This window comes from Haemaphysalis longicornis, unplaced genomic scaffold, assembly GCF_048455015.1.
Source record: "Haemaphysalis longicornis isolate Haplotype H1 unplaced genomic scaffold, Haemaphysalis longicornis Haplotype H1 scaffold_6, whole genome shotgun sequence".
Lineage (NCBI taxonomy): Eukaryota > Metazoa > Arthropoda > Arachnida > Ixodida > Ixodidae > Haemaphysalis > Haemaphysalis longicornis.
Window position 1 is genome coordinate 13987598 of NW_027526407.1, and position 26033 is coordinate 14013630.

At 44.8% G+C, this 26033-nt stretch overlaps 1 protein-coding gene across 3 annotated transcripts; it reads right to left on the bottom strand.

The window, feature by feature from the left end:
• LOC144142254 (gastric triacylglycerol lipase-like) lies at positions 1-25202 on the bottom strand. Of its 3 annotated transcripts, none has more exons than XM_077673620.1 (9): positions 24876-24984; positions 19939-20120; positions 19246-19360; positions 15985-16135; positions 11312-11404; positions 8700-8852; positions 5834-5905; positions 4307-4375; positions 2-3039 (listed from the first exon to the last, which is right to left on the bottom strand). In XM_077673620.1, the coding sequence occupies exons 2-9, from the start codon at positions 20051-20053 to the stop codon at positions 2779-2781; spliced, it is 1029 nt and encodes a 342-aa protein (XP_077529746.1). In that variant the 5' UTR covers positions 20054-20120; positions 24876-24984; the 3' UTR covers positions 2-2778. The 3 variants fall into 3 exon arrangements, with proteins under 3 accessions (XP_077529745.1, XP_077529746.1, XP_077529744.1); XM_077673618.1 differs by having other exon boundaries at positions 3-3039; positions 19939-20137; positions 24876-25197; XM_077673619.1 differs by lacking the exon at positions 5834-5905 and having other exon boundaries at positions 1-3039; positions 19939-20137; positions 24876-25202.
• Between the last annotated feature and the right edge of the window lie 831 nt (positions 25203-26033).

Here is a 26033-nt window from a genome sequence, read left to right on the forward strand (position 1 = left end):
TTATTCAGCTGAACAAGGTTCCTAGTACAAATTCGCTACAGAAAGAAGTGAAAATTGTTTGCAAAATCAACGATTTCATATCAGGCTACAGACCAACGTTTATAGGTAACGTTGCTCACACGCTCATCGTTGCTCCAATAACGTTGGCTCAAACTATTTACTGATACAGTAAAAGCTCACTAATTTGAACTCGGTGCAGCGAAAACTACAGGACATTCCTGACAACGTCATTACCATTCACTATCGCGGATCATCATCACTGCCATGCTTTTAGCACACCTCATCTATCATCATCAGAAGGAGCTTCTGAAGAAGAGGTTCAGCTGGCTCGGCATCAGCCCTTGGCTTTCTGACTGCTTCCTGGGTGTTTCTGAGCACCAATAAACCCCCTTACAACTTGGAGTAGAGTGCGGAGTCCTTGTACCGACCCTGGAACTTCGCAGTCGGACCATCCCTACGGTCATACCTGACCCTCCCGTAGTTCCTCCGGCCCCAACCATCATCTGCTCTGGCGCGACCCGGCAACGGGATCCTGCCAAGTTCAGCGGAGCGGAAGACCAGGATGTCGAGGACTGGTTGTCGGCGTACGAACGCGTGAGCTACACAACAGGTGGGATGATGTGATGACATTCAACAACGTGGGCTTTTATTTAACTTTACTCGCCGAGACGTGGTTTAATAACAACGTAACGGGCATAGACACCTGGTCAGAGTAAAAGACGCGTTTCTTTGGAGCTTTTGGCTGTCCCGCCGTGCGCAAGCTGCGCGCAGAGCAACGCTTGCGCACCCGTGCGCAGAAAACTGGTGAAACTTTTACCAATTACATCGAGGACGTTCTGGACCTAAGCAGGCGTGTCGATCCATCCATGGCCGCAGCTGATAAAATCAAGCACGTCATGAAAGGTATACACGACGATGCCTTTCAGATGCTCTTGGCGAAGGACCCACGTTCAATTGCTGACGTAGTAAACCTTTGCCAGAGTTTCGACGAGCTTCGGGGACAGTGAAGCCTCACGCGGCGGCCTTCAGCTCCTGACTACATTATAGCAAGTTTGATCGGTGACCACGAAAGCCCGTCCTTGTTGTCGCGCATAAAGGAACTTGTCCGTGAGAAAGTCGCTCGTCAGCTGCTGCCTTGCGTTGCGGAGACTCTGTACCCTGTTGTGCTGACACTCAGGAGGGTGATTCAGGAGCAAGTAGCTGAAGACCTGCCGCGTACTGTCGTTGTGGATCCTCATCACATGACTGCGATAACCGCGCCGATGACGTATGCAGAAACTGTCGCCCGGTCGACCCAGGCGCCGATTATGACGTGTGCTGACACCATGGGAGTCTCTCCACGTCAGGCCGCACCATCTTATCAGCGCCCGGTACCACCGATGACCTCATTTCCTCCTGTTCGGCCTCCTCCTCAGTTTAACAATGGCTGGAGAACGCGGGACAACCGCCCCATTTGTTTCCTTTGCCGTTATGCCGGATATGTCGCGAAATATTGCGGCCGCACACCGCCAGCCACTGGTGTTCTCCGACTTCCGACTTATGGCTTGTCTAACCGGCCGCCTGTCCCACACGATGTCTCCGACGGATATCACTTCAGTACTTCGCTTAATCTCTACCGGGAATGACCATGCATGGCCCAGCGGGTATAGCAGTAGTTTTCCCGTTCCCTAACCTTATTTCAACTCACCTCGTTGAAAGTCAACCTTCTGGCAAAAAGCGCGACGCTGAAAAAACGCGACACAATTGGAAGCGCTCGTCATGTGTTCCCTTTGTTTGTGTCGCGTTTTCTCAGTGTTGCGCTTTTTGAAGGTTTCATCGGGCAATCACACCAACTAGCCCAACTCGCCATTCTGCTGCAGCTTATGGCATGTGATCTGTCTGCAGCTGTCCTTGCGGCAAGCGATGTTGGCATCACTGCAGTGGTCATGGGGACAAGACCGCTCGTAGCTACCCCATAAATCCCGGAAAAGTTGTCATAAGCTCGTCGAAACAACCTTTTGAATCGTTACCATATCACCGAATAGGTACATCTAGGAACGAGCTTTCTTTGTAACTGGAATTTCCGACGCAATGTGACTTGGTTGAAAGGAGGGTAAAGAGAGAGGGATTAATGACACATGAAATATCGTATTGGACAAGGAGCCGCAATGGAATGGTAGAGAGACGGGTAATTAATAGGAAATACGAGTTGTGTTGTGTTGTGTCTTATGGCACATAAGCAACTGAGGCTATCAAGCGCCAAACAGAAGGTTTTGTGTATTTGAGTATAATAACCGTTTGTTACAACACGTTACAATTTGTTTACAAGCGCTGCCTCGTTTATAAAAGTAAAAACGGGGGAAATTGAAACCGGAGTGTTTTCTCCTAAAAGTACTCAGGTGAAATTGAATGTGTTCGTTGCAGAACAGCCTAAAATGTTTTTTTTTTTCAGGACCTCAAATTTCTTACACAAGAGTAAGATGTGGTTTACTGTTAGCTCTCCGTCGCATTCCTCACATCTCGATTTACCCTCTTTCATCAGAAGAAAGTTGTGTGTCAGATGTGTATGTCCAATGCGGAGACGACATAAAACAACTCCTGTGAGGCGTTCTCCATGTCTGCTTGATTCCCCCTCTGCTATAGTTGGTTTAACTATGTGAAGTTTATTAGATTCGTTATCCCTTGAAGAAATGTGAGTGTAATTCACAATATGGCGTCAAAAAAACCCGCTTTTTGCTGTCCATTTTGTTTGAACAATTGTTGAAGAGACCATAATTTATTAAATAAATATTACGCGCTTTACCAATATGAACTGACCGATGTGTACCTAGACAGGACGTCTACCATGTGGCGGTGCAAAATGTCTGTGGCGTTGATGCCGAATACAAAATCTAAATGTCCAAACTCAGGGTCTGAAACCACGTAGTCGGCAACGAGCACATCGCTCAGCTTTCGACTCAAATCTTCGACATCTTCAGGGTCTGCGCAGATGTCACCCAAACCTCTGAACAGTGCCACAGGAACGCGAATCCTCTCCAGCGGGTAGGCCGGTGGCGTTGCCTGAAAAGCAATACATTCGTTACTACAAACAATTGGATTTGTGTTTCTTAGACTATGTGGACAGAGAAAAGGATGAATACGTGTCATAATAGGGAAATTCAAATCGAGGGCCATCAGGCGCACCGTAGTGAAGGACTATCAATGCTACCAATTAGTTTAGGCATCCATATGGTCATTCGCCGAATTTTCTATGTTGTCATGGGTTCATAACTCCACCGAATTGTGGAAAGCTAAACCAAAACAATGCCACAGGTGCAAAAATTTACTGTATTGTATAGTTAACGATTTCTTCCCGGGGCTGCTACCTATTTAATTTAGCCCAATATATACATTTCTGAGCCACATTGAACGTATCTCTCGGGTATTTTTTAGTACCGCAGTAACTATCGCATTGACGATAACTATTACAGTTCTTGCACACAACGAAGAACGAATAAACGATGTAAAGATAAAACCAAGCTTCCTTAAAGAATATTAATTACTGCGAAGCAGCATACCTCTAACCATCGAAGGAAATATCCGTGTCCGCGTCAGCAGAAAACTCCCAGGCTACTACTGGCTACACAAAGAAACATCCCAGGCTACTAATGGCTACTGGCTACACCCCGGCTACCCGAACAAACTACTTGCACCTCCAGGGATCAAACCTGGGCCCGAATAGAAGCGGAGCGAGAACCCGTCGTCTTAACGACGCACGTGGAGACGGTGAGACAGACGGTGGTTTGAATTCCGCGTTTGGGGAGATGGAGGACGCTTTTTGTGGGCTACACGTGAAACAACAGTGAGGGGGAGGCGGTGAGAGAGATGACGCCATAGCCGTACGTTCCGCCCTCCTCCACACCCTTGGAAACACGTATTCTTTCTGTCCATGCTGCTGCGTTCGGAACCCCGTCACCGGGAATCCCAGGTAACGGCTGGCAGAGTCTCTAGTTTCACTCTTTGTAGAGCCACGTGTGTGAATTCATGTGACACCGCATGGGTAATCGTTGTCCGTGTCATTTGCAGCTTCACAGTCCACATTTACAGCAGGGATTCGGGACAATTTTTTTTCAAAGCCGTCAAGAAATACTGCATTGAGGCACAGTAATGCGTCATACCACCAAGCCAAAAACGTATGACGACAATGATACGTAGGCTTACCTCCAAACAATCAACAGTGAAGAAATCACTTCATTAAAAACCTCCGACGTACATTAGTGTAACCATTTTGACAAATCATCCTATAGTTATCTGGCTGCCAGTCCGCCCAACAACATGATGCACATACCTGTGAGTAGCGAGCAAGATTTTCTTCTTTGCCGTGGTCAAACCTGACGAAATCTTGCTTCCTGCACAACTGAAAGAAAAGATGAGCCACATTTTGTTATTGAGATAAGACTGAAGTCGATCTGTAAAACTCATTGCCTGCTCATGTGGAAGTGGTAGGGAGCAAACAGAAGAAGGACTGAGGAAGAAATCTGAGGACGAGCGCTGACTCACAACTCTTCCTCAATAAACTTACTCCGTTCCCTTACTTTTGAATGCGATGCAAGCTATCTTATCTGATGTGGAGACGGTCTCGCCCTGCTTTGCTAGAATGGAATAATCACAAATTTTATTTATCTAATTCAATGGTTCGAGAGCCTACACGTTGAAAGATAAACGCTCGCAGGGCAAACAGCGCGGCATTCACTTACCAATTCTCCTACCTGCCAGCTCCTACCAATTCGCCAACGTCTCGCTCAGACTTTGTAAAAATACAGGTCGATATAAGCACGTAAAGACTCACCTTAGATAGCTGCATGGGTCTTTTCCAGAAATTTACTAAGATGGACAGGCCACATTAAGCACAATGTTTTTCTACAATACACACATCGTCACTCAAGTAAGCTATAAATATTTAACAAAAAGTTGCATAATTTTACGGGAATGCTTTAACAGATGTTAACCTGGGGATTATTTGTCTAGTGTAGCTACTGAACAAACCGATTTTCACCCTCCGCGTGACTCAGCGGCTAAAGCGTTGTGGTCATAAGCCCAAGGACGCGAGTTCAATCCCGGCAATGGCGGCTGCTTTTCAGATGAAGGCTAAAAGTTAAAACGCCCATGTGTCGAGATTTCTACGCGCAATAAAAGTCCTCAGGTGGTCAAAGTTATTCCGGAGACCTCCACTGTGGCATGCCTCATCTTCCTGGGTGAGTTTCGGTGGGTTAAACAAAAAAAAATGTTTTTTTTTATTTTGAACAAAAGGAACGAACTCTTTTCAGCAGGTACGAACTAAGGTTCAGTTACAAAAACCAAATCATGCTATTTGCTAGATTACTGGCTTCGGTTTGCGTAAGTGTTCATATCGCGAAAATTTTTACTGTGACATATTTTTATTTAAGACATTGGCTCTCTACACTGCTTTGAACGTCTTCCTTGTATTACTCAACTAAACACTCGGAATTGAGCTGGCAAGATTAGAACTGTCTGAATTCATGTTTAAATTGCCGCTCTAGCTTCCAAACAAGACGCAGAAAAATTAAATTATTTAACACATTTGTTTTTAGCCGCGTCTTCACGCTCGCACTAAATTGACGAGCGGCATCTTCATGGGTGTACTTACACGACTCGCTGCTTTCAACTCAAGCAAAAGAAAAAAAGTTTACGCACTCAACAAATAGGACTAAAGGAAGAAACAAACTTTTCAAACGTCATGGACCTACATTTCTCATTTTTTACATTTATTGTCGTGGTGACTAATTTTTCAGGCTATTGTGTACACTTCTCCGAAGGAAGCATCCGCATACATTACAATGTAAAGTAATCATACCTGTGTATAATGAAGGGCGTTTTGACTGGATGTCCCAACTGGTATGTTCGCGACGTACACGGGAATCCTCGTCTGCATCGACAAAAATAAAATTACCCCGTCTTTCTCGTTTCTCTAAAAACGCAGACTTTGGTAACCGCCTATGCTTTCTCATAGGCTATAAACTGTCTCTTGCGACCGGTCCAAATATACTGATCTCAGAATACCAATTGTAGAAACAGCAACCATGTCAGAGATGCGCTATAGATACTACCAGTGGCGTATGCGGGATTTTATTTCCAGGTCAGTAGGGGTCCTTCCCCAACAAAATGGGAAAGAAAAACTTGAAAGGAAAAAAAAAGAAACAACAAAACAAGAATTCCATAGCAAAAGAATGACATCATTCATTGTTTCTGGTTTTGAATAATGTCGTACTTTAAAGTATTTTCATTTTTTTCTAATTTTTCCCGATAAGCAAAATTTCTAATTGTACTGGTAAGACCTTACACTGAAGCACTGTACGGTGAATGCGTATCTTGCGAAAAATATTATTTTTCGTTAGTCGCCATTTATGGATAGGTCGAGTCCATTGTTTCTTGCATTTCTCGCAAGGAAGGAGGGCCACACCGCGGCCCCCTTCGCCACCTACCGCAAGCCAGTGGGCACTGATACCTTTGCAGAACAAAACGAAGCATTTCCGTTTCAATGTCCTCTTACGTTACAAAGTGCATTAAGTAAGAGAGCACAAATAAATGTGATTCATATATAAATTACCCTTGCTTTAACAAACCCCTAAATTTAACAAACTAATGCTAACAAGATATAGTGCACCATGGGCCAGAAATTGATACACGTACGCCGGTTTACGTGGGAGGATACGATAGCCTAGGTGAGCTGCGCTATGTGTGCGAGATTTTTTTACGATTTGATCTGACACATTCGAGCGATATTCCGGAAATTCTGCCAGGTTTCACCATTTTTTCGACAACCTGTCCTTTAAAGTTCAGTGGCAGGCCGTCGCCGGCCCATTTCTATCTGGCGCGACCCGCGCCTTCCTCTCCCGTTGCGCCGCCAGCATTTGTACTGACTTCCTAACGGTTCCATGAAAACAAAATGCAAGTCTTGTTTATTAACGACTCCGTTGTCGCAATACCAATGGTGCCGATTTCATCGCAAACTTCAAACAAAAAATTGCTGTGGTTTAGCTTTGGTTAACCCTAGTTGATAGCGATAGCTTGGCTGCCCTGGCTAGGTCCATTGTGGAAGTGTTGTCGAGATGTGGTTTCGCAATGATATACAGACATGTTTGCAATGAATACACTGCTTATTCCTCATCTTTTTTCGCCTCACGGAGTTTTTTAAGCTCGCAGCTGCACCAGGGGCCACAGCTGGATGTTCGTCTTCCTCCATCGCACACGGCTCTGCGCCGCCCGTGGCCTCCTGGCCTTCCTTTGGTTAGCGCGCTTATCGCTGCTGCGGCGGCCTCCTCGCCTTCCTCTGCCAGGTGGGCGACCCGGGTCCCACGCACGTCTCCGTTCTATCCTCGCCTATTTCTCGCCAGAAGGGTTGCAAGCTGGGCTAATTGGGAAGATGTATTCTTGGATGAAACCAGCGCAAACTGAAACGAAGACAAAGGAAGTTGAATCCAAGTTGTATCAACGTGCGTTTGAGAGAGCATGAATTTTCATTAAAGGGACTCCCATCATTCCATCTTTCTTCACATTGTACTGAGCACCACGTATATAAACCTAATTTTCCTGCCGCTGTAATTTTATTTGCAAGGGGACAAACACCCTATTAACAAACGCCCCGCGAAATTATAATTATGGAAGAGTTCCGCACAGCAGAAAGAGCAGACATGTATGTCAGCCACACAAGCGTGTGTCTTCATTCCTAAGAGATTGCATATCTGCGTGGGCCTTGACTGTATCCGGTGTCTATCTAGTTGCCTTACACTGTGGCTTTTGTAACCTTTTTTGGCTCATGCGCAGTGTTTTTTATTGTTTTGTGTGAAGTGTTCATATTCACCCTTCTTGATAATAAACTTTAGTTTTTAGACCAGCGGCTGTCCTTGCGTTACATTTCCTTGGTTTTTGTTTAAGTTCACACTGGTTTAATTAAAGAATAAGCATATCTCTTTCCTCCGCCCAACTTTCCCCGCGATCGGGTCGCTGCTCCGTGCCCGGCGCTTGCGGAAAGGAGTATGGTTTGGCCTCTAGCTCTCCAGGTCAAAACTGGTCACCCCGCGAACAGCGCGCGAGGTCGCGTAGTGTAGCTTTCGCTACAATATTCGAGATATTGAATAAAACAAATGAAGCAGTGGCGACTACGCAGCCACTTTTCGGCGAGTGACGTCACGGAATCTTGTTTGCGCAGTTGTGTGCAACCTCAGCCACTGCCAAGGAGTATGACTGTGCGATTCATTCCATTTGACCGTAACACAAGAATGCTAACGTGTAGTTGAGACACTGATAAATGTTTTTGTGCTTGCGCATAATAATCTGGCCCATATTACGTCACTGTGACGCGAAATTTGAGTTTTTCTATACTTTTTGCGTTTATTTTTTGTCGATAAAAATGGCTTTCGGGACCGGGATGCGGCTAAGTGAGATACCAATGCCTGATTGTTTCAAATCGAACAAAACAGCATTTTGTGTTCGTGATTTGTAAACAACGATGACGCCGTTACACCTAACGATAGGTCTATCGTCGGCCCGCCGCCTACCCACGTCACGCCCCACGCGCATAATTGCATTATTTAGCATCGCCAGTTCATTTCTCTTACACCACGCGTCACATGCGCAATGGAAGTTCTACCTTTCGCCGATCAGTTGCGAAACTGTGGCAACGTTTATATTAGTCCGAAGAAGCAGGAATTTGTTCTCACCCTGTTATGCTGGCTCGAGCTCATTCCGAACACGGTTGCCAATGGCTTGTAGCAGATGTCCCGGAGCGGGCTGTCACATGCAGTGGCTATTACGTCTTTTTGGCCTAGGCTTGACAAAAGCAGACCGCCGTTGGTGAAAAAGTCGTTCACTGCCTGCACCAATAAGAGTCCCATTACATGCACCAGCTCAACTTTGTTTGGTTTGATAAAAGAAACAAATGAACAGTTTTCTAACCCAAGGAAATTGACGCAGCGACAAAAGTAAGCAGTATTTTCGAACTTACAATCGACAACGTTCCTAAGTGGTGAAAAAAAATGGAGAACTGAAAGTGTCATTCGCAATCACCCTATCAGCTAGGATAATATGCCGCCGACCGCTCTCAAGTACCGCAACAATCATTGTAACTATGCTTGCGCAAGTTAGCATAAATGTCGATCCTCTCCGTTGTATGAATGGTCGAGGGTGTTGTTCAAAAAATTTGTCCTCTTATTTCCGGTCGCCGGAGACAAGGCCTGAAGCCGTGAAGACATCTGCGGACTGTCCCACGAGGCGTGTTGAGTCTTTGCCCTGGGATGGCGGTTTCACCCATCATATTCGGCATTCACCTTGCCGATAACCTTGAGAGACTCAACACAAGAAGAAAAATAGTGTTTCCAGCATGTATAAACGGAAAGGTAACCCTTGCATCAGGCCGCATGCCTTCCCCCGGGACATTTGCCGCATATGCATGAACAACGCGTCAGTTTTCGCGGCTCTTCCCTTTTCCGACGAGCAATCATGCAAGCTTCGTCACTTTGCGCGAAAGCTTATTCGTCGCTTTGCTACAGTTTACATCTGGCGGCCCCATTAAAAAGTCAGACATAACAGTCAGACACGCCCGAGTATAAACTGAAAAAACATTGTTTCCAAATGGACCAAGATCCGCTATTTAGTTTTGGTTGGTTCGTTCAATTTGACAAGCCGTCATTGAATAGTAGCGAGGAGCCTAAGATGGTCCCTGACTGGTATACGAGTCACTTACCGAAAAACGTTGCTCATTAAGAAATTGCACGTTGTATAATTGGCCTCTATAGCAGCGGGGAATAATATAAGTCATGATAAAATATTATTCCGCCGTTAGACTTCAAAATGACGCTAAACATGTACAAACAAACCACACTATGTCTTATCAGCGGAGGAGTTTACGCCTAATATTTTACCTGATCGTCAGAACCTGTTGATTTTAGGTCGCGGGTTTGATTCCCGGTCGCGGCGGCCGCTTTTGTGATGGAGGCGAAAAGCAAGAACACCCGTGTGTACGAAATTTCGGCGCACGTTAAAGATCCCCAGGTGGTCAAAATTAATCCTGAGCCCTCCACTACGGCGCGCCTCATCAACTGCGTTTCGTCGGCGCGTTAAAAGCTACAATCAATCAATCAGAACCTGTTGATCCTGTGCTATGCACCACAAGCTGGCAAATGTTTTTTTTATTTTGTTTTATGTGTGTTCTATTTATTGGGCACACGCCCAACTTGCCTTCAATCTTGAAGGCCGGTGGCTGAGAACCATTAGCAATGCCTGGAACAAGCGGATGACAATCCTTCACCAGGACCATTCGGTCTTAGGAGGTACTACTATAGTGCCTGATTACCATCGCTGGCCCGCAGCCATAGTGAACCAATAATGCGCTATTTTGTTAACATTGCTTAAGCGCATGCTCCTCAACTAATAGCAGTAACAGAATATATACGCGTGTACAGCCGTGAACAAATGAAATGCGAAAAAACTACCACCTCCCCTCGCGGGAACCTCTGTGTAGATGCAACGCATAGGGGGTTCACGTTGCAGCGTTGGACAGCGGAGGAACGGCGCTGGAACGATGGAGCGGAGCGGCGCAGGCACCGCGTTTTATAGCGTGCATAACGGTGAGGGGGCGCGCCGGCGCCAGTGCGTGTGCCGCGGCTATGACGCAGCACAATCCAACACAATCCACTTTAATCCAATCCAAATCCAATCCAATTCAAGCCAAGCCAAGCCAATCCAAGCCAATCCAATCCAATCGAATCCAATTCAATGCCCTTCGCGAGAGAGTGTTCGCTATCGGAGAGGAGAGGGGGTGAGCGGCGGAGAGCGCAGCTGGTGCGGCGAGGAGAATGGGGGAGGGGCGGACGCCGACAACAACGCCGACGACGCCGGATGCAGGGACAAGGCGGGTGAATAAGATGCGGTCGCATCTAAAAGGAAAATGTGAATCAAAACACGCAAAACTGAATAATAGTATTCGTGTGGGTCCCTTCATGGCGCGTTATTGGTATATTTAGAAAGCCACATTTCCCAACTTCGTTACTGTAATTAAGCCGTGCATAAATTTGACTTAAGTGGAAAGAAATTGCTTTATTTGTGTGTTCCGGTTAATATTTTCCAGTTCGCGTTTCATTTGTTTATGGCTGTACAAGAGCTTGAAGGTTGTGAAAGACAACGTGGCTTGAAGAGAGGCAAGATGTTCTTGCCTCTGGCCGTTCAGCCGGGTTTAGCGGAAAAAGACATATCTAGAGGATACTTGTATGCTACAAATGACGCTGGCGCAGTGCTCACAAAGAAAAGTATCGCATGTTCTTTTAAGGCAACTTACCATTAACGACTCCGCAAGTGGCACAAGAAACCTCACTGGTGATTTCAAATGGGTGAGGTTGGCCACGGGACCATACCCGACGATAATGTTCACCTAAAGATTGAAAGTAGAAACGAATTAGTTTTTATAAGGTTTTTACACGACGGCTTTATAAGGTTTTTATACGTGTTCAATTTTTCACTGTTCTTACAAAAATCACCTTTACACAACTGTTCGTCTATCCGTCCGCACTTTGAACAAGAGCATGATTAGCGCTAAAAAAACTACGGGTTCGTTAGCACTCCGTCAATCTGTAGCCAGGAACGAAATTTATTCAAAAAGAGCCACCACCATGAGAAAGATATCACCTTGCATGCAGTCATTCCCACATTTATCACGCCAGTGTTTACGCGCATTGCTGTCGTATAAGCAGGTCTGCTATCTTCACTTTCACCCGCCGCGGTGGCTCAGTGGATAAGGCGTTGCGCTGCTGAGCACGAGGTCGCGGGTTCGATTCCCGGCCGCGGCGGCCGCTTTTCTGATGGAGGTGAAAAGCAAAAACGCCCGTGTGTACGAGATTTCGGCGCACGTTAAAGATCCCCAGGTGGTCAAAATTAATCCGGAGCCCTCCACTACGGCGCGCCTCATCGCCTGCGTTGCGTCGGCGCGTTAAACCCTACAATCAATCAATCAATCATTATCTTCACTTTCATGTTCCTTCTTTGTTCTTATCGGTTTTTGCTGCGCTAGCGAAAAGTCACGCCCTTGTATTTATTTTACGTGTCCCCCAGTTTTCACTGTCTTGTTTAATAAACAGTTGCAAGTGCGCGCTTCGTCCCAGTACCCTCAGTGTCCCGTTTGTTTAGTCTAAGTATACTCAGCGCACTTTCGTTATGCAGTATAAAAAGCGGCACACAAGAAAGAAGATACGAACAGGCGCTACAACTGCGTCCCTTTTGACTCAGCACACTTTAAGTTAGTAAAGAGGGCAATTGCTAGTATCTGCCTGGAATCTGCATTGCGGAAGTCGTGCGCCCACATGATGCAGGGTAGTTTTGACAATCAGGTGCAACGGCTATTGTCGGCTTGCTTCCCGCTTTTGGTCGTGGATGTGGATGCAGAAGACTTCCTTGAGAAAGTGAGGGGTATTAGGCCTAGGACGATTGCTCAACAAATAAGTGAAAAGCGCCCTGAAGTGGTTCCGTAACTTCACAAGGTTTCGCTTGACCTAAAAAAAAGCTGCCATGAGGTACGGCATCCCTGCTGTGTTTTCAGACCCGAACAAGCTAGCCCAACTCTACCCTTGTATTGCTTGTGATAGCAAAAAGAGGAACTGTGATCAAAGACATGACAAGCCGTTCGTTGATTGCACGGAGGGGGTGGGGGTTGCTTTTGAAATGCCCCTCGCTTGCACGAAGTTCTATATGTGACAAGCTGTAATGTGTTGAACGGCCGCCTCAGGGAGCATGTGCAAAATTTAAAAACTGATAATGGGGCACATTTCACAACGCATTGCAAAGCCTGCAGCAAGTGCGATCCATGATTTTCCAAAACCAAGATACTAGGCAGAAGCAAAAATCAGCTCAGGGAACTGATCGAAGCGCATCGCCTAATATTGAAAGTTAGCGATTGTGTTAGTGAAACATCTGTGATATTGCTCAAAGCGGAGTTGCGGTTTCTAGATAAGCTCTTTTGTTGACGCGTGTTTGCACGTTTATGCTGCTGTATTCTTTGCGCATGTCTGGATGTTGGTATAAATGTGCAATGCTGGTATCTGCAGATAAACAGTTGGGAGTAAAAAAGTAGCCCCTGTCCGTGTCTTATTTCTCCTGTGTCGTTTTTTATCGGTACTGACCTTGCTCTTAGACTGTAACCAACAAGCCCAGCAACACGTTTTCCTGAATCACTTTGAACAATTGTCTTATCTCTTCACTATTACTATCTTTTTTTTTTATTTTGATGTACAGAAGTGTTGTTTCCGTAACAAACAATATTGAGAGCACCTTCCGGTATTCCTAATCAACTACTACTTTAAAAGGGCATGAAGACAATATACAACTTTGTTTATTTGAAATCGCACTATACGTACTTTAAACCTTGAAATGCGTTTTCTTAACGAATAAAGATGTGAAAAAATGAAAATGAAAAATGAAATGTGAAAAAACATTTTAAATATCGCTCTGCACTACTTCAGAACTGCCATAATAAGGTCATCAGTGTATTGAGTTGCATTGGAAGGAAATGATTATTTTAAGTGCGAATGCACTTCTTAAGCGAGCCTGAAGCGTCCGCCGCCGTCCGCATAGCAACAGCTGCGGGTGCGCGCGCTCCTCGTCTTCCTTGGCAACGGGGGGAGATGGGCGCGCGCTGCCTGGCCGCTGACATGGCACATACCCATGTGGGGGATTGGCCAGGAATCGGGCGTGAGAAGGGCTAATGCACCCGCTTAAAGGAGTACTGACACAAAATTTCAAAGCTGAGATCCGCTCTAGCAATCAAGTACAACGACAACACAAATAGGTGTCTGTGAATAAATGCATCTTTCTTTCTTTGTAGTTGTGTGTGTGTGTGTGATCTCTCTTTCGCGAACATTACCGAACCGCGCAAATTCAACTCGTGCATTCGCACTTTCACATTCTTCCCCTCGGGGAAATGCGGGGAATTTTTTTAATGTTTTGCAACACAAGAGACTACCGTCGAACTACGGCAAAATGCGACATGTGGATTCGCCCTATTAGCCGTCCCTTCACTCCGCACTGCCAACTGCGAACTTCCAACTGCACATTTCCATTAATGTAGTGCGACGAACGAAACTCTTAAACCACCACAACCGATATTAAGCACAGAACGTGCCCTTCCATCGCTGCGACTGTACAGAGGACACAGACCACAAGATTGCCTCCTTTCCGCGACGGCGAATGCTCACACCTAAATATGCCTAGTTGTTTCATTTCATAATTTTGTTTTTGAAGTCGAACACCTGGACAGTGTAAATACTTCACAAGAGAGACCTCCTCGGGTGTCCCAGTGGAAAAGCTGTGAGCTGTTGACCACAAAGATCCTGATTTTATCAAGTGTGTTTTTTTATATTTATTCCGCTGCTCTCAAATTATTCCACAGCCCTAATACCGTACACGTCGTAGCCGCGAGGCACCAAGTGCACCACTATGAATGCGAAAGCAATAAATTCCCCATTGCGTGAAAACTCGGTACCCGATCTAGGCGTGACTGAGTGATGGTACCAAAAATGGCCGATGGCCTAAAAAGGAGCAAACTAAACGAAAAATTCGGAAAAAATTCGGCCGCTATTTCACTACAGCGTCCGGGGTGTTTAACGGGCGAACAAAGCAGAACTCCACCTTTCGTATTTTAAAAAATAGGCTTTTAGAAACTTAATCAACCTCATTCTGCAATCGGAGAACGTTGCTTTTAAAAAGAAATGTAAGAAAGATTCAAAAGTTTTCTATTTTCAGGCTAGTCTACAGCAGTAGCGATGTAATAGGGGAAATAATAAAACACAGCTGCCAGGGTGTCAACTCCTTGTTGGCATTGAAGTGAAACGATCACACGGAACTATAGGCCCCACTAAGCACAGTCACGTTTTTTAATGCTGGACTTATTGTCTGTATTATTATCTAGTTCCTGTGACGACATCAAGCCTGAGAGAGAAACTGACTGGGGTATCGTCACTATTTTATCTGTTTTTCCCGAATATGTAGCCTCCGAGTTTAGCGTTGACGTTATAACTGCATCACCTTTTTGGCACAAAGTAGTCTTATGAGTGAATCAAACGTGGTGCTCATGGTCACCTTCAACTACAAACGTTCTCACATTCGGTCTCTCAGTTAGTTGCCAGAGCAGACTTAAAGTAAATTTTGGCGCGAAATCGTATTTGTCGCTTGCTTTTCATGATCAAACTGCATAAACGGAGGCTCCACAGCAGAAAATCTGATTAAGTTGAGTTTTCTCAGGGTATGCTACAAGGTAACGAAGCGCTTTCACTTTAGTACCATTTAAAAACCAAAACAATGTACGTATTTAAATACTCCTTCATTCCACGGACCATAGTAGACTGCAGTGACCTAACAACTCACGTTGTTACGGAAGACGACATTGGAAAATCCCAGACTCGTTTTGAAATCTTAAATTGATTCTGTTAAAGTGCATCAGACTCTCCATTTTTCTTCTATTGGTGTGTTGATGACTATGCGTACCTACATTTCCGAAAAATCTGAAATATCGCTATTAATCGATGTTCCTCGCATCTTGTGAAAAATGCACTTTTGTTAAATTTCCAGACAGTACTCAGGAAATTCTGTTGTTTTTTTCGAGAGTTCTCTGGTGTTTACTCAAAGTAATCGCAGGTTATCCCAACAAGTAATCCCAACTTATACACACGTAGTCCATGTATGAAGCACTCTGCTACAACACCTTGCATTGTGGTTAGCAGTATTATAAATAAATAAATAAATAAAACTTTATTGACACAAGGATGGCGACTCGACCTATGTGGGGGCGGGTGGGGAGGGTGGTGTCAATCACGGTGGTGTCAAGCTGAACATCGCTGAATTAAGTAATTATTAATTAATTAATTAATTAATTAATTAATACTGGTTCAACTTATCTAGCCCGATCTGAAACAGCAGTATTTTCGGATAAAATCTAGAATGCTTATCTGAACCTTGGCCGCTTGCCTTGTCGTTGTAATCCGGCCGCATAGAGAGAAAAACCAGGGACGCGGTGAAGCCTTGCGAGAAGGTGAGAAGGCCGACTTTGGCGAAACCTGACTCCTTCAGGATGTGGTCAATGACGGCTGCAAGGTCGTATCTTCCAATCTCGTCGAAACTGCGAAACGGCGGAAGCGCACCCGGTACATTCATTTACGCCGGAAGCACGAACCTAAGGCACAAATGTAGGTAGGTATTATAAATAAATTCTATAACGACGCAATTCCTATAGCGAGACATTGGCAGAAAGTTAAATAAAATTGTTAATTTTTTCTTTCTTCCCTTTTGCTTCTACACATTGAAACTAGTATCATTGTTGTTTTGAAGCGAAAGTGCTAGCCCTTTATTTAAAATTAGTTTATTTTCCTTCAAAAATGCAGCTGTCGTTTTCTTTATTCAGCTGCCATGCTCTCGGCCAGTCAAGTAGTGTGCGCGTAAACGTAAACTCCATTATTGTTACACAATGCGGTACCACGAAGGTAAACTCTTCAATTAATGGTATGGGCGTTCGCAGTATTCCGTCTTTAGGGGGGCAAACCCGTTTCATTGTAGGGGGAGAGGAAAAGGGCGGGGCGATGGAGGCATTTTTTCTGGGGCGGTATTCTCGTAACTGTCCCTTTTTAAAACGTACCTTTTTCGTCCCTTTCATCGTGACGTACTTCCGATTAAGCATTGGGGCTTTGATTCAAATACCGTAACTGTTCTTGCAAACGCATTTTAAAGAACTGAAACCGTATCAGAGTATATTTTATGTGTTTATTGTTCCGCGAGCGAGCCAACAATAAGGCGACGAAAAATTGTCTGCTCCAAATCATCTGCTCCGAGTAGCCACGGCGCATAGCTCCGCCGTGCTTGCCTGGCGTCACATCCGGGTGTACGCTTTTAGCCAATCAGGGCTCGCTCAAAAGGGACACTTTTGAAAGGGACACAAAAGGGACAAAACACGGGAATACCGCCCCTGGTGTGGCTTGAGGGATCAAACAGTGCTCATTTTATAACCACCTGCTGACACCCATGCTTAATGGTGCTACGCGATTTTTTGACCTACTTATATCACTACATAGTGGGTTTACGGGGGCTGCCTTAGTACTCCGATTGGGAGGGAGAAAGGTTACTAGTAAACACAGAATATATCGGCCACTTGAGGCAGACTAGCAAATAATGGAGGCTTCGGACAAGCACAAGGACAGTTATAGCGCTCTAAAAGGCCCTTTGGTTACTGCTGTCAAGAGAAAGAACGATGTACGCGCAATACGGTAGCGATCATCAAGCAGGCGAGTTTTTTCCTATTACAAGCATACTTGAAGCATGTATTTGTCACGCCCTGAGTAAGATGTATATGATCCCGCGTCTGCAAAGTCATTTGCAGGGAACATTCGAAAAAGCAATCGTCAAGGTGCGTAAACAAATCGATAAAACACCAACTGTAGCACCGAAGTTTTAATGAGAAGCGGTCTGAAAGGCTCGTCCTAGAAATGAGTTTGGTCTACTCGTTCCCTTTAATTGTTTCATTTCAGTTCATTTGTTTGCTCTTCAAATTCCCGAGGGCATTACATAAGAGGGGCTCACGCCAAAGTATAAGAATATATACCGGGAAAACAACAGCAACAAAAAAGAACACAATAGAAGCCAACATCACCTAGGAAGAGCGAAACTATTGCAAACATGATAACTGAAAAGAAAAAAGTCGATAAGATAACAACCAAGTTTGCACAACCGATCCGGGAGGAGTCTCAAGTGAAGGCTGATAATTTCAAGTTTTTTTTGCGAAATGGTCTACGCTTAGTGCCCGAAGCTATGCCATCGGTTAGTGAACTGTCATTGCGTGAGGAAAGAAAGAACTATTCATTAATTATGTGCGGCACTTGATTCTATCGAATGGGTGACTGTCGTTCAGACGTGCAGAAGCTCTTGGTGGGGGCGTTAATGAAGCATGTCTTGATTGTGATGGGTGCTGAAAGGTATGTGGAAGGCAAAAACGAGCGATAATGCGGTGCGTTGCGAGTGTGGTGATGTTTATAGACTGTTTGAGTGATGTAACACTCACTGTGTGTGCCACACTGATTGTTTGGTTATGTATGTGCACCATTTACCACCAATATGTATATTGTGCAAAAACGAACAAGCGGGTGCCCAGACACGAAATCGGGATGAAGACGTTAAGAAAAAAGTTCGGAATTTTTAAGGTAGGATGGCTACCTTTTTGTGTTTTGACTTGTGTTAAGGTCTAGGTTATATAGAGGTCGATATCACGAAGCGATATGTGAGGCAAATGTTTTGGGGTGACATTGCGCTTAGGGGACAAATTTCGATTAAAAGTACTTGCAGTAGCCAAAAAGCAAACATAATGCGTATACACTAGTGTCAACCCCGGTTAAAGGTCATCTTCAAAATCAGTAGCTCAAAATTTTGCTACACTTTTCATCCATCTGACTACGCTGGTGACAGCAGTAACTTTCTGTAAATTGCGGTGGCTGTTGACACAAGAAAAAGCGATCTACAGCAATCTTCCTTTTTCTTGGGTGCCTACGAAGACCTCGCACTGATTACATAAATCTTTCTTTTACTCAAGGACACAAATCCATCAGACTGTATGCAAATCCGAAGAATTATTTTCCGTTGTCACCCTGAACACTATAGATCGTTATTTTCGCCGAAGCCGCACCCGCGCCTGAGCTTTTACGAGCACTGTGGTGGCGGGCTCCGGATTAATTTAGCCAAGCTGTGACCTTTACTCAGCGCCGAAATGCCCTTTCTCAACTCAACTTCGTGCCCAACACGATGTTTCTTACACGGAACCTGTAAGTAGGACTGCAGAAAATTTGTGTTTCAACACTGTTCACATATGAGATGTGTAACTGAAGTGTGATACCGAAACATCTGACTTCTTCTTCAGAACATGCAGCTCACCACAAGATGTTTGAACCCTTGTTGTTTTCAGACTGAAAATCTTCTTGTGTAAAAGACCATCATTCTTTTGTTATACTGGAGCGCTGTATTATACATGCTTCAGTAGGAGAACATACAATAGATTTAAGTGCAGTGTAATGTCTTTTAAAACAATGAGAACTGCGGTGACGGGTATTACAAAGTTTCAGTTACTTAGCTGCCTTCTGTTGACGTCCAGGTAGTCAAATGGCACATATTTCGCTAAACAACTTCTAAACCCGCCACACACTGCACCTCTTAGAGGCGAAAAAGATGTACAAAGTGGCTGGGGACACCTGCCTCCATGCCCAGAATAGCGGGTCCTCCATTCCCAAGCTCTCGTGGTTGTTGGACTCCGGAGTTCCTCTAGTATTCACAAACCATACATCGAAACCAGCATTGGAAAGAATGTATCCTGAAAAGAAGAACATAATTGAAGAAGCTAACGAGCGCGCAGGTTCAGACTCATTGCTAACTAATCGTAATGATTTAACGAGCACACCGCAAGATAAACTCGTGGGGGGAAATGGGGCCCCGAAATTTGGCCTGCTCTGAAGGAACAGACGATAAGAAGGCGAGAAAGGCACTGACTTGGATCTTTATTTGCACTTACCTAGTTTTGAATTATGAGGCAACTTATCTACGGCCTAATTTCTTGTTGCTTTGGAGGCAGCTTGAGTGCGTACAAAAAGAGGGTCTAACATGAGAGCCATAGAAGCAATACGTGTGGCACATTTCTGTTGCTAATAGGATTCAATAGTCGTTTAATCTCATCGATAACCGACAATCCAATACCCGGGCTCTGCTACTACTGGGTGAGCATTACAGGCCCCCTTAAAAAACTTAATCGCATGTCACTATCTAGTGTGTACATGAAACGACCATCATTGTTGCTTTCTTAGATATATGACATTGTGTTAGTTTGGATGGTGCCGAATTCCATCCTAGCGCATGGTGCTGTAGGACGTGCTAAGTGTAGGCCACAAGGCTTGCCTGGGCTTTGTGAAGGCTGGTTGACCACCCAGCTTGCTGCGTTGAGAAACACCCCGTGAACCAAGAGGACAGGGGTGTGAGCCACCTCGGTGCCATCCTTTCGCCTCGCTGGCATCCGATCAACTTCCAGAATGTAGCCATCTTCCGTGGTCACCCTGTGAACCTCGACGTCGTGTCCAAATCTGCGCATGAGATCAGCCTGCAATAAAGAAGAAGAAGAAGAAAGAAAGTTTATTTCATTCTTTGCATACAATACAATTTTACCATCTGGGCCCTTTGCCAATCTCGCTAGTACCCGGGCCCATGCAGTAAAGGCTTCATGAAATTGTACGCGGGTCTAACATTTCAGTGGGAAATCACATTACACACATCAAGGGAAGACAACACTGTAAAAAAATTCCGCTTGGCTGCAATGGTGACACATACTTTCCATCACGAAAGAACTCTTTTACACATCTCGTAAAATTGGCGTTAGTTTTAATATCTAAAGGCAGAAGATTCGAGATTACAGCTCCGGAAAACGCTATACTACGTTTACCATAATTATTGTGGGTAACAGGAAGGTTGAAACGAAGGTTGGTTTGATTGCGTGTTTCTCGATGTGGCCATTGAAAAATAGAATGAGAGAACGGAGTAAGACACATAAGAAGTTTTTTTTAATTCACGTTCATGATGTCAAACAATAGCTTCTACGCCTTCAGTTCAGCCTTCACATTTGTGTTGTACCGAGTTTTCAGATTTTGCTTTGCACGAAACAAACTGCTCTTAGGATCGAATGCGTCTCATAAATTACCTATTGCCGAGAAGTTATAGTTTCCAAAGACCACACTGCTTATGCCATCAGACGATGTTCTGGCCAACTAGGAGCACTACCAACCACACAATTTTCATCATAAACACTTCTGCGCACAAAGTGCCTCCAAGATCACCCAACAATTAGACGCTTGCTGAGATCATGCAAGGCCCTCAATGCGTTCAAACCAAATACAACTATAGTGCATTCGCTAGCCCTAAAGATGTTGCCAACTGATCACTGCTTAGGCCGTGACGGGGTCCTTTGTGATGAACGCCCACTTCGTCAATAGGGCGTAAATTTTGACGAACCTTCGCCCTCAACTACTCTCCTTCCCCCTTTTTTTCTAACGATCCAGATTGCCATCTTTTTGCAGTAGATATATTTCATCCATGCTGCTGAATATGATGAAGCGGTCCGAGTTCTGGGCGGACGTAGGCCGATGTTCCGGGCATTTCTGTTCAGCGTGCGCAAAGACACCTTCTGTCAAATACAACTTCATCGCGGATGCTCAGCAGGGAAGGGCTGTAACTTTTGTTTTATCAGCTCTCTCAATAACATTTATATGATAATTGGTGGCTAATACGACAGCACCATTATGGAGAATCTTGTTTACTTTTCATAGGTTGACAGCGAGGAGGAAAAAGTTGACTGTGAAGTTGCAAAGGTAGTGGAACTCTCATTTGCTGTCAGTAAGGGAACTTCTGCGGACGGTAAGCCACCCGTCTTTGTCTGCTAGGATAAATGTCTAGGTCTTAAAAGTTTCATTAATGCAAGCATAAAGTCAAACGCACTAACATTACCAAATGATGCGAAAATAAATTAGTTTACATTATTTAGCCATGTGCGTAATGTGCATATTGTACAGATTCACTGGTCATCCCCCGTCAGAGATTGGAATGGCTCCTAATTTGTAAAGCAAAGCAGTGTGTATAGCTACCCACCTGCTGTGGTCGACGTCCGCCCGTCTGCACGGCGCGTCGACACGAAAACATTTTGACTCCACTTTCTCGCAAACGTTGATATCTCTCAATCGAATAAAAGTATGTTAAGAAAAATACGTACTGAAATTAGCCGCCAGGGCGACTTCAACATTATGCCGGGTGTGTCATTTACGTTTCTTTATTACGTAGTTAAGAGTCAAGTTGTAAATTTTGTGGAATCCGCTTCTGCTGTCAATACAGGGGCTTCCACGGGAGGAAAGCAGACAGCCCTATGTTGGTCTGCAAGAATATAACTCTAGTCCACCAAGTTTCCTTCAGCTAATTAGCTATGCATTATGCTGAATCACAAATTACATACAAACGGGTTTTGGTTAGTTTACTCCTCTGGACGGCACCCCGGTCACCGTATATCATTGCTCGAACTTCGCTGCTAGTCCTTCTACACAGACTAGAATGTCTCCGCTATTTTCCTACTGAAACCATGCAGATTTAACTGTGGTCCAGCGCAACTAGACCGTGGGTTTGTTTGTTTGTTTTATTTATTTATTTATTTATTTATTTATTTATTTATTTATTTATTTATTTATTTATTTATTTATTTATTTATTTATTTATTTATTTATTTATTTATTTATTTATTTATTTATTTATTTATTTATTTATTTATTTGTTTGTTTGCTTGTTTGTTTGTTTGCTTGTTTGTTTGTTTGTTTGTTTGTTTGTTTGTTTGTTTGTTTGTTTGTTTGTTTGTTTCGAGGTTTAACGCGCCGACGCTACACAGGCGACGAGGCCCACTGTAGTGAAGGGATCCGGATTAGTTTTTACCGGCTGGGGATCTGTAACGTGCGCCGATATGTCCAAAACACGGGCGTTTTCGTTTTTCGACTCCGTCATAAAAGCGCCCGCCGCAGCCGGGAATCCAACTGGCGTACTTGGGATCAGCAGCACAACGCTACAGCCACTAAGCCACCGCGGCGGGTAAGTCTGCTGTGGGGCTCCGCCTTCGTGGAAAACAGCGCGACGCTACGGGAGATTCGTAAGGGATGCCAAAATCTTCACTCGTGTGCATCATCTGTTTATCGAAAATGCACCGTATACAATGATAGCGTTCGGCGATGCACAGCGCCTGAGCCAGCACGCCACTTCGACCAGACTTCTCACGCTCTCACGCGAAAGCATTCTTTGCCAAATACCTCATACCTGAAACTGTATAGCACCCCGCAGTTGCACAAAAATTTATAACCCTTACACTGCCGCGACGATGGAAAACCAACGAAGATGTATTGGGTTTTTATTTATGGTGGCTTACAAAATTATTCGTATAAAGACACACACACACATATTACTTTCTCAGGAATAATTCTGAATTACCTCTCATATAATTTTAGGCATATTTTATTAAAAAGAGTTACCGCGTTACAGTCGTTTTCTTTCACCATACCGTCAGATATGCCACCTTAAGGGGGCATATCTGACGGAGACAGTAGTTCTGTTACGTTCACAACTTCACTTCGAACTGCCTAATTAAAACAAGCAAGGGCAGCGCGGTGAACTTATACAGTCCTATTAGCGGCAAATTTCAGTATAACCTCTCAACCTCTCCCAGGATGCCTCTATTCGGTTGAGAGCTGCATAGCATTTTTACTAGCTCTGGAATGAGCGCGTGTGGTTCTATGTCGACGCGCGCACCTTTGATCGGAGCCTAGCGCGACAGTTTAGCTATAAAATGTGTAATTGGCGAATTCCACCCGCTTTATCCTTACAATAGTGTAAATTAAATGTAATTGATCCAAGGTAATTCTAAAAAAATAAAAATGAAAGCCAGAAACAAAATATGAGGGAACGAGATCGAAAATGCAGCTTAGACACCACCTCTTCATGACGAAGACAAAACTTTAAAAGCCCAGAAAAAAATAAACCGAAACAATAAAAAAAATTACACCATCTTCCCGTAGGAGAACCCTGAGTAGTATGCGAAGCAGGCATGGGGTCGATTCAAGTGCCAATTAGTTTTCAGTTCGTCGTTTCCGTGAGGTTGAGGTACGTAGCTACAGCTATATTTACCCTTTGGTTTCCATGGTAACTACCAGACTTTTCACTTACCGGAACTACGAAATGGGAAATTGCGTTGACCCCATGGCTGCTTCGCACACTACTCAGGGTTCCCCTAGGGGAAGATGCTGTAATTTTATTGTAGGGGGGTGGTGGGGGGTGTTAGAGTGGAGAGGCATTAGAGAGAGAGAGAGAGAGAGAGAGAGAGAGAGAGAGAGAGAGAGAGAGAGAGAGAGAGAGAGAGAGAGAGAGATAGATAGATAGATAGATAGATAGATAGATAGATAGATAGAGAGAGAGAGAGAGAGAGAGAGAGAGAGAGAGAGAGAGAGAGAGAGAGAGAGAGAGAGAGAGAGACGTTGTACGTGGTATGAGTTCGTCTTTATTTAGGCATTATCATCATCATGTTCAACGTAGGTGACGTCGAGCTGTGGTTGTCGTTCCGCTGTGATTATGACCGCCTTCTGGTCTGTGAAATGTAAAGTCAAGGGCTGTTGTAGTGGATGAACCCTAAAGTTGCTGAAGATGAGGTCGATGCACGTTCCCCGGATGGTTGTGGGCTGCTTGTAATCACTCGCCGACGCACGCCGCTGCCGACGACGATGAAACGTCGAAGGCGCGGGATGCGTGCTCGTCTCGTGCCGGCCCAGGAAGACACCGGCGACACTGTCGCTCCAGGAGCCATTAAAGGGTAAGACACCACCGGGTGTTCAGCAAGCCGAGCTTGCGCAGTGGGGGTGTGGACGGCGCAACAAGGGAGGGACATAGCCCCGACCATGAGATTCTTCGCATCTAAAAGTCGCGAAAAAGCACCGACCGCGGAACTCCCTGTATCCGAGTAAAAATGCAGTTTCGAAAAAAAAACGAAAGAGAAAAGAAGTGGCGTAAAAACTATTTCAAATTGAACAATTCCTCATATTTCCGCAGAGTTTCTCTCCATTAAACTCGTAATAGTAATGGGTACTTGTCCCTGAAAACCCTCTACATTCCCCACCAAAACAACTGCATTTCCGAATGTCTCTACGTCCTGCGTACGCTTAGTTGGCAGTAAATAAAGTAATAAATAACCACAACTAATCTACAGGTATAGAGATGCGCGAGCGGACGTCACGAAAGAGGGCCAAACAACTTTTTTTTTTCGCACTTACCGGACAGAGTCTGGCGTCTTCCGCGACGTCGGTACCTCCTACGCTTTGTAACGAAGCTATTGTAAGCAGGCTCGCACGCCAAAACATTACGGATGGAAGCCCCGTCCCATGTAAGGGGACGGAAAAATGGCACGAGTCAACAGCTCGAAGCCTCTTTCAAGCCCCGTCACAGTTCCAGAGCTCACCTGCTCGTACAAAGCGCTATCATAGGCTCAACTGCGCGCTCATGGGAATCCCCTTTGGCGCACTGCATAGCTTCGTCCAGTCGCGTATTCGCAGAGACCTTGACGATTAATGACGAAGACGTCGGAGCGTAGCTGTAGGGGACACACCGCATCGTGTTACGCAATCTCGGAGAGAGGGAACCCGAGATTGCGAAACTCTCTTAGCGCCGACTCGAACGCACGATTTTCCTCAAACCGCACCCAAGTTAAGTGCCTTGTCTTTCTTTCTTGTACTTAAACAGCGTTCCGCCTGCCGCTGTGTAACATATACGGTGTAACTCTCCCTCCTCTTTTTTTGAAAGCCAGTGCTTTTCTTTTCTCGATTTCTCCTTGTGTGAACTCAGTAAGGAAACCAGACTGGCACGTAACGTGTCAGAAGTAATGGATTACTTGAGTCAGACGACAACTTGGTGCAATAGAGGTTAGATGTGCTGAAATCACTTCGTCAAAGTAACCTTTTGACGAAAATTAAAGGTACGCACCTGCAGGTCCCGATTTTTCCTACTCGATTTACTGGTGACCTTGCTATTTACGCCGCGATATGTATGTATACATTCGCCGCTACCGTAAATAAAATGTCGTGTGAAAAGTAACGTGGGAAGTAATCGATTACTCTAGACTAATTTTTCGATTACGTTTCAGGGGCTGTAATTTTGTTTGTAGTCGGTTACTTTTTACAGCAAAGTAATCCTATTTGTAATTGGTTACTTTTTTCAGTAACGTCTATAAGTCCGGAGGAAACCCTTCTGTCCGTCTATAATTCTCAATGCGTCACACCTTCACTGAACAAGAAAAGGCTAATAATAAAAGGTTTCCGGCTTTTGTACTTTGACATCACAGTAAGTATATTGCTCAGTATAAAATGTCTTCCCAGCAAAGCATTCGTGTATAGTAGTGAAACCGACTCTACAGGGGCACGGTGTATATTGATTAG

Bases quoted from the DNA above. Each gene is read 5' to 3' on its own strand.
- LOC144142254 (XM_077673618.1), bottom strand. From the start codon at position 24,962: ATGTTTTGGCGTGCGAGCCTGCTTACAATAGCTTCGTTACAAAGCGTA. The intron at 20,138-24,875 runs GTAAGTGCGAAA...TCTTTATTGCAG, and splicing joins AAGACGCCAGACTCTGTCCG to GCTGATCTCATGCGCAGATT. The intron at 4,376-5,833 runs GTATGATTACTT...CTTTTCTTTCAG, and splicing joins ACGCCCTTCATTATACACAG to TTGTGCAGGAAGCAAGATTT.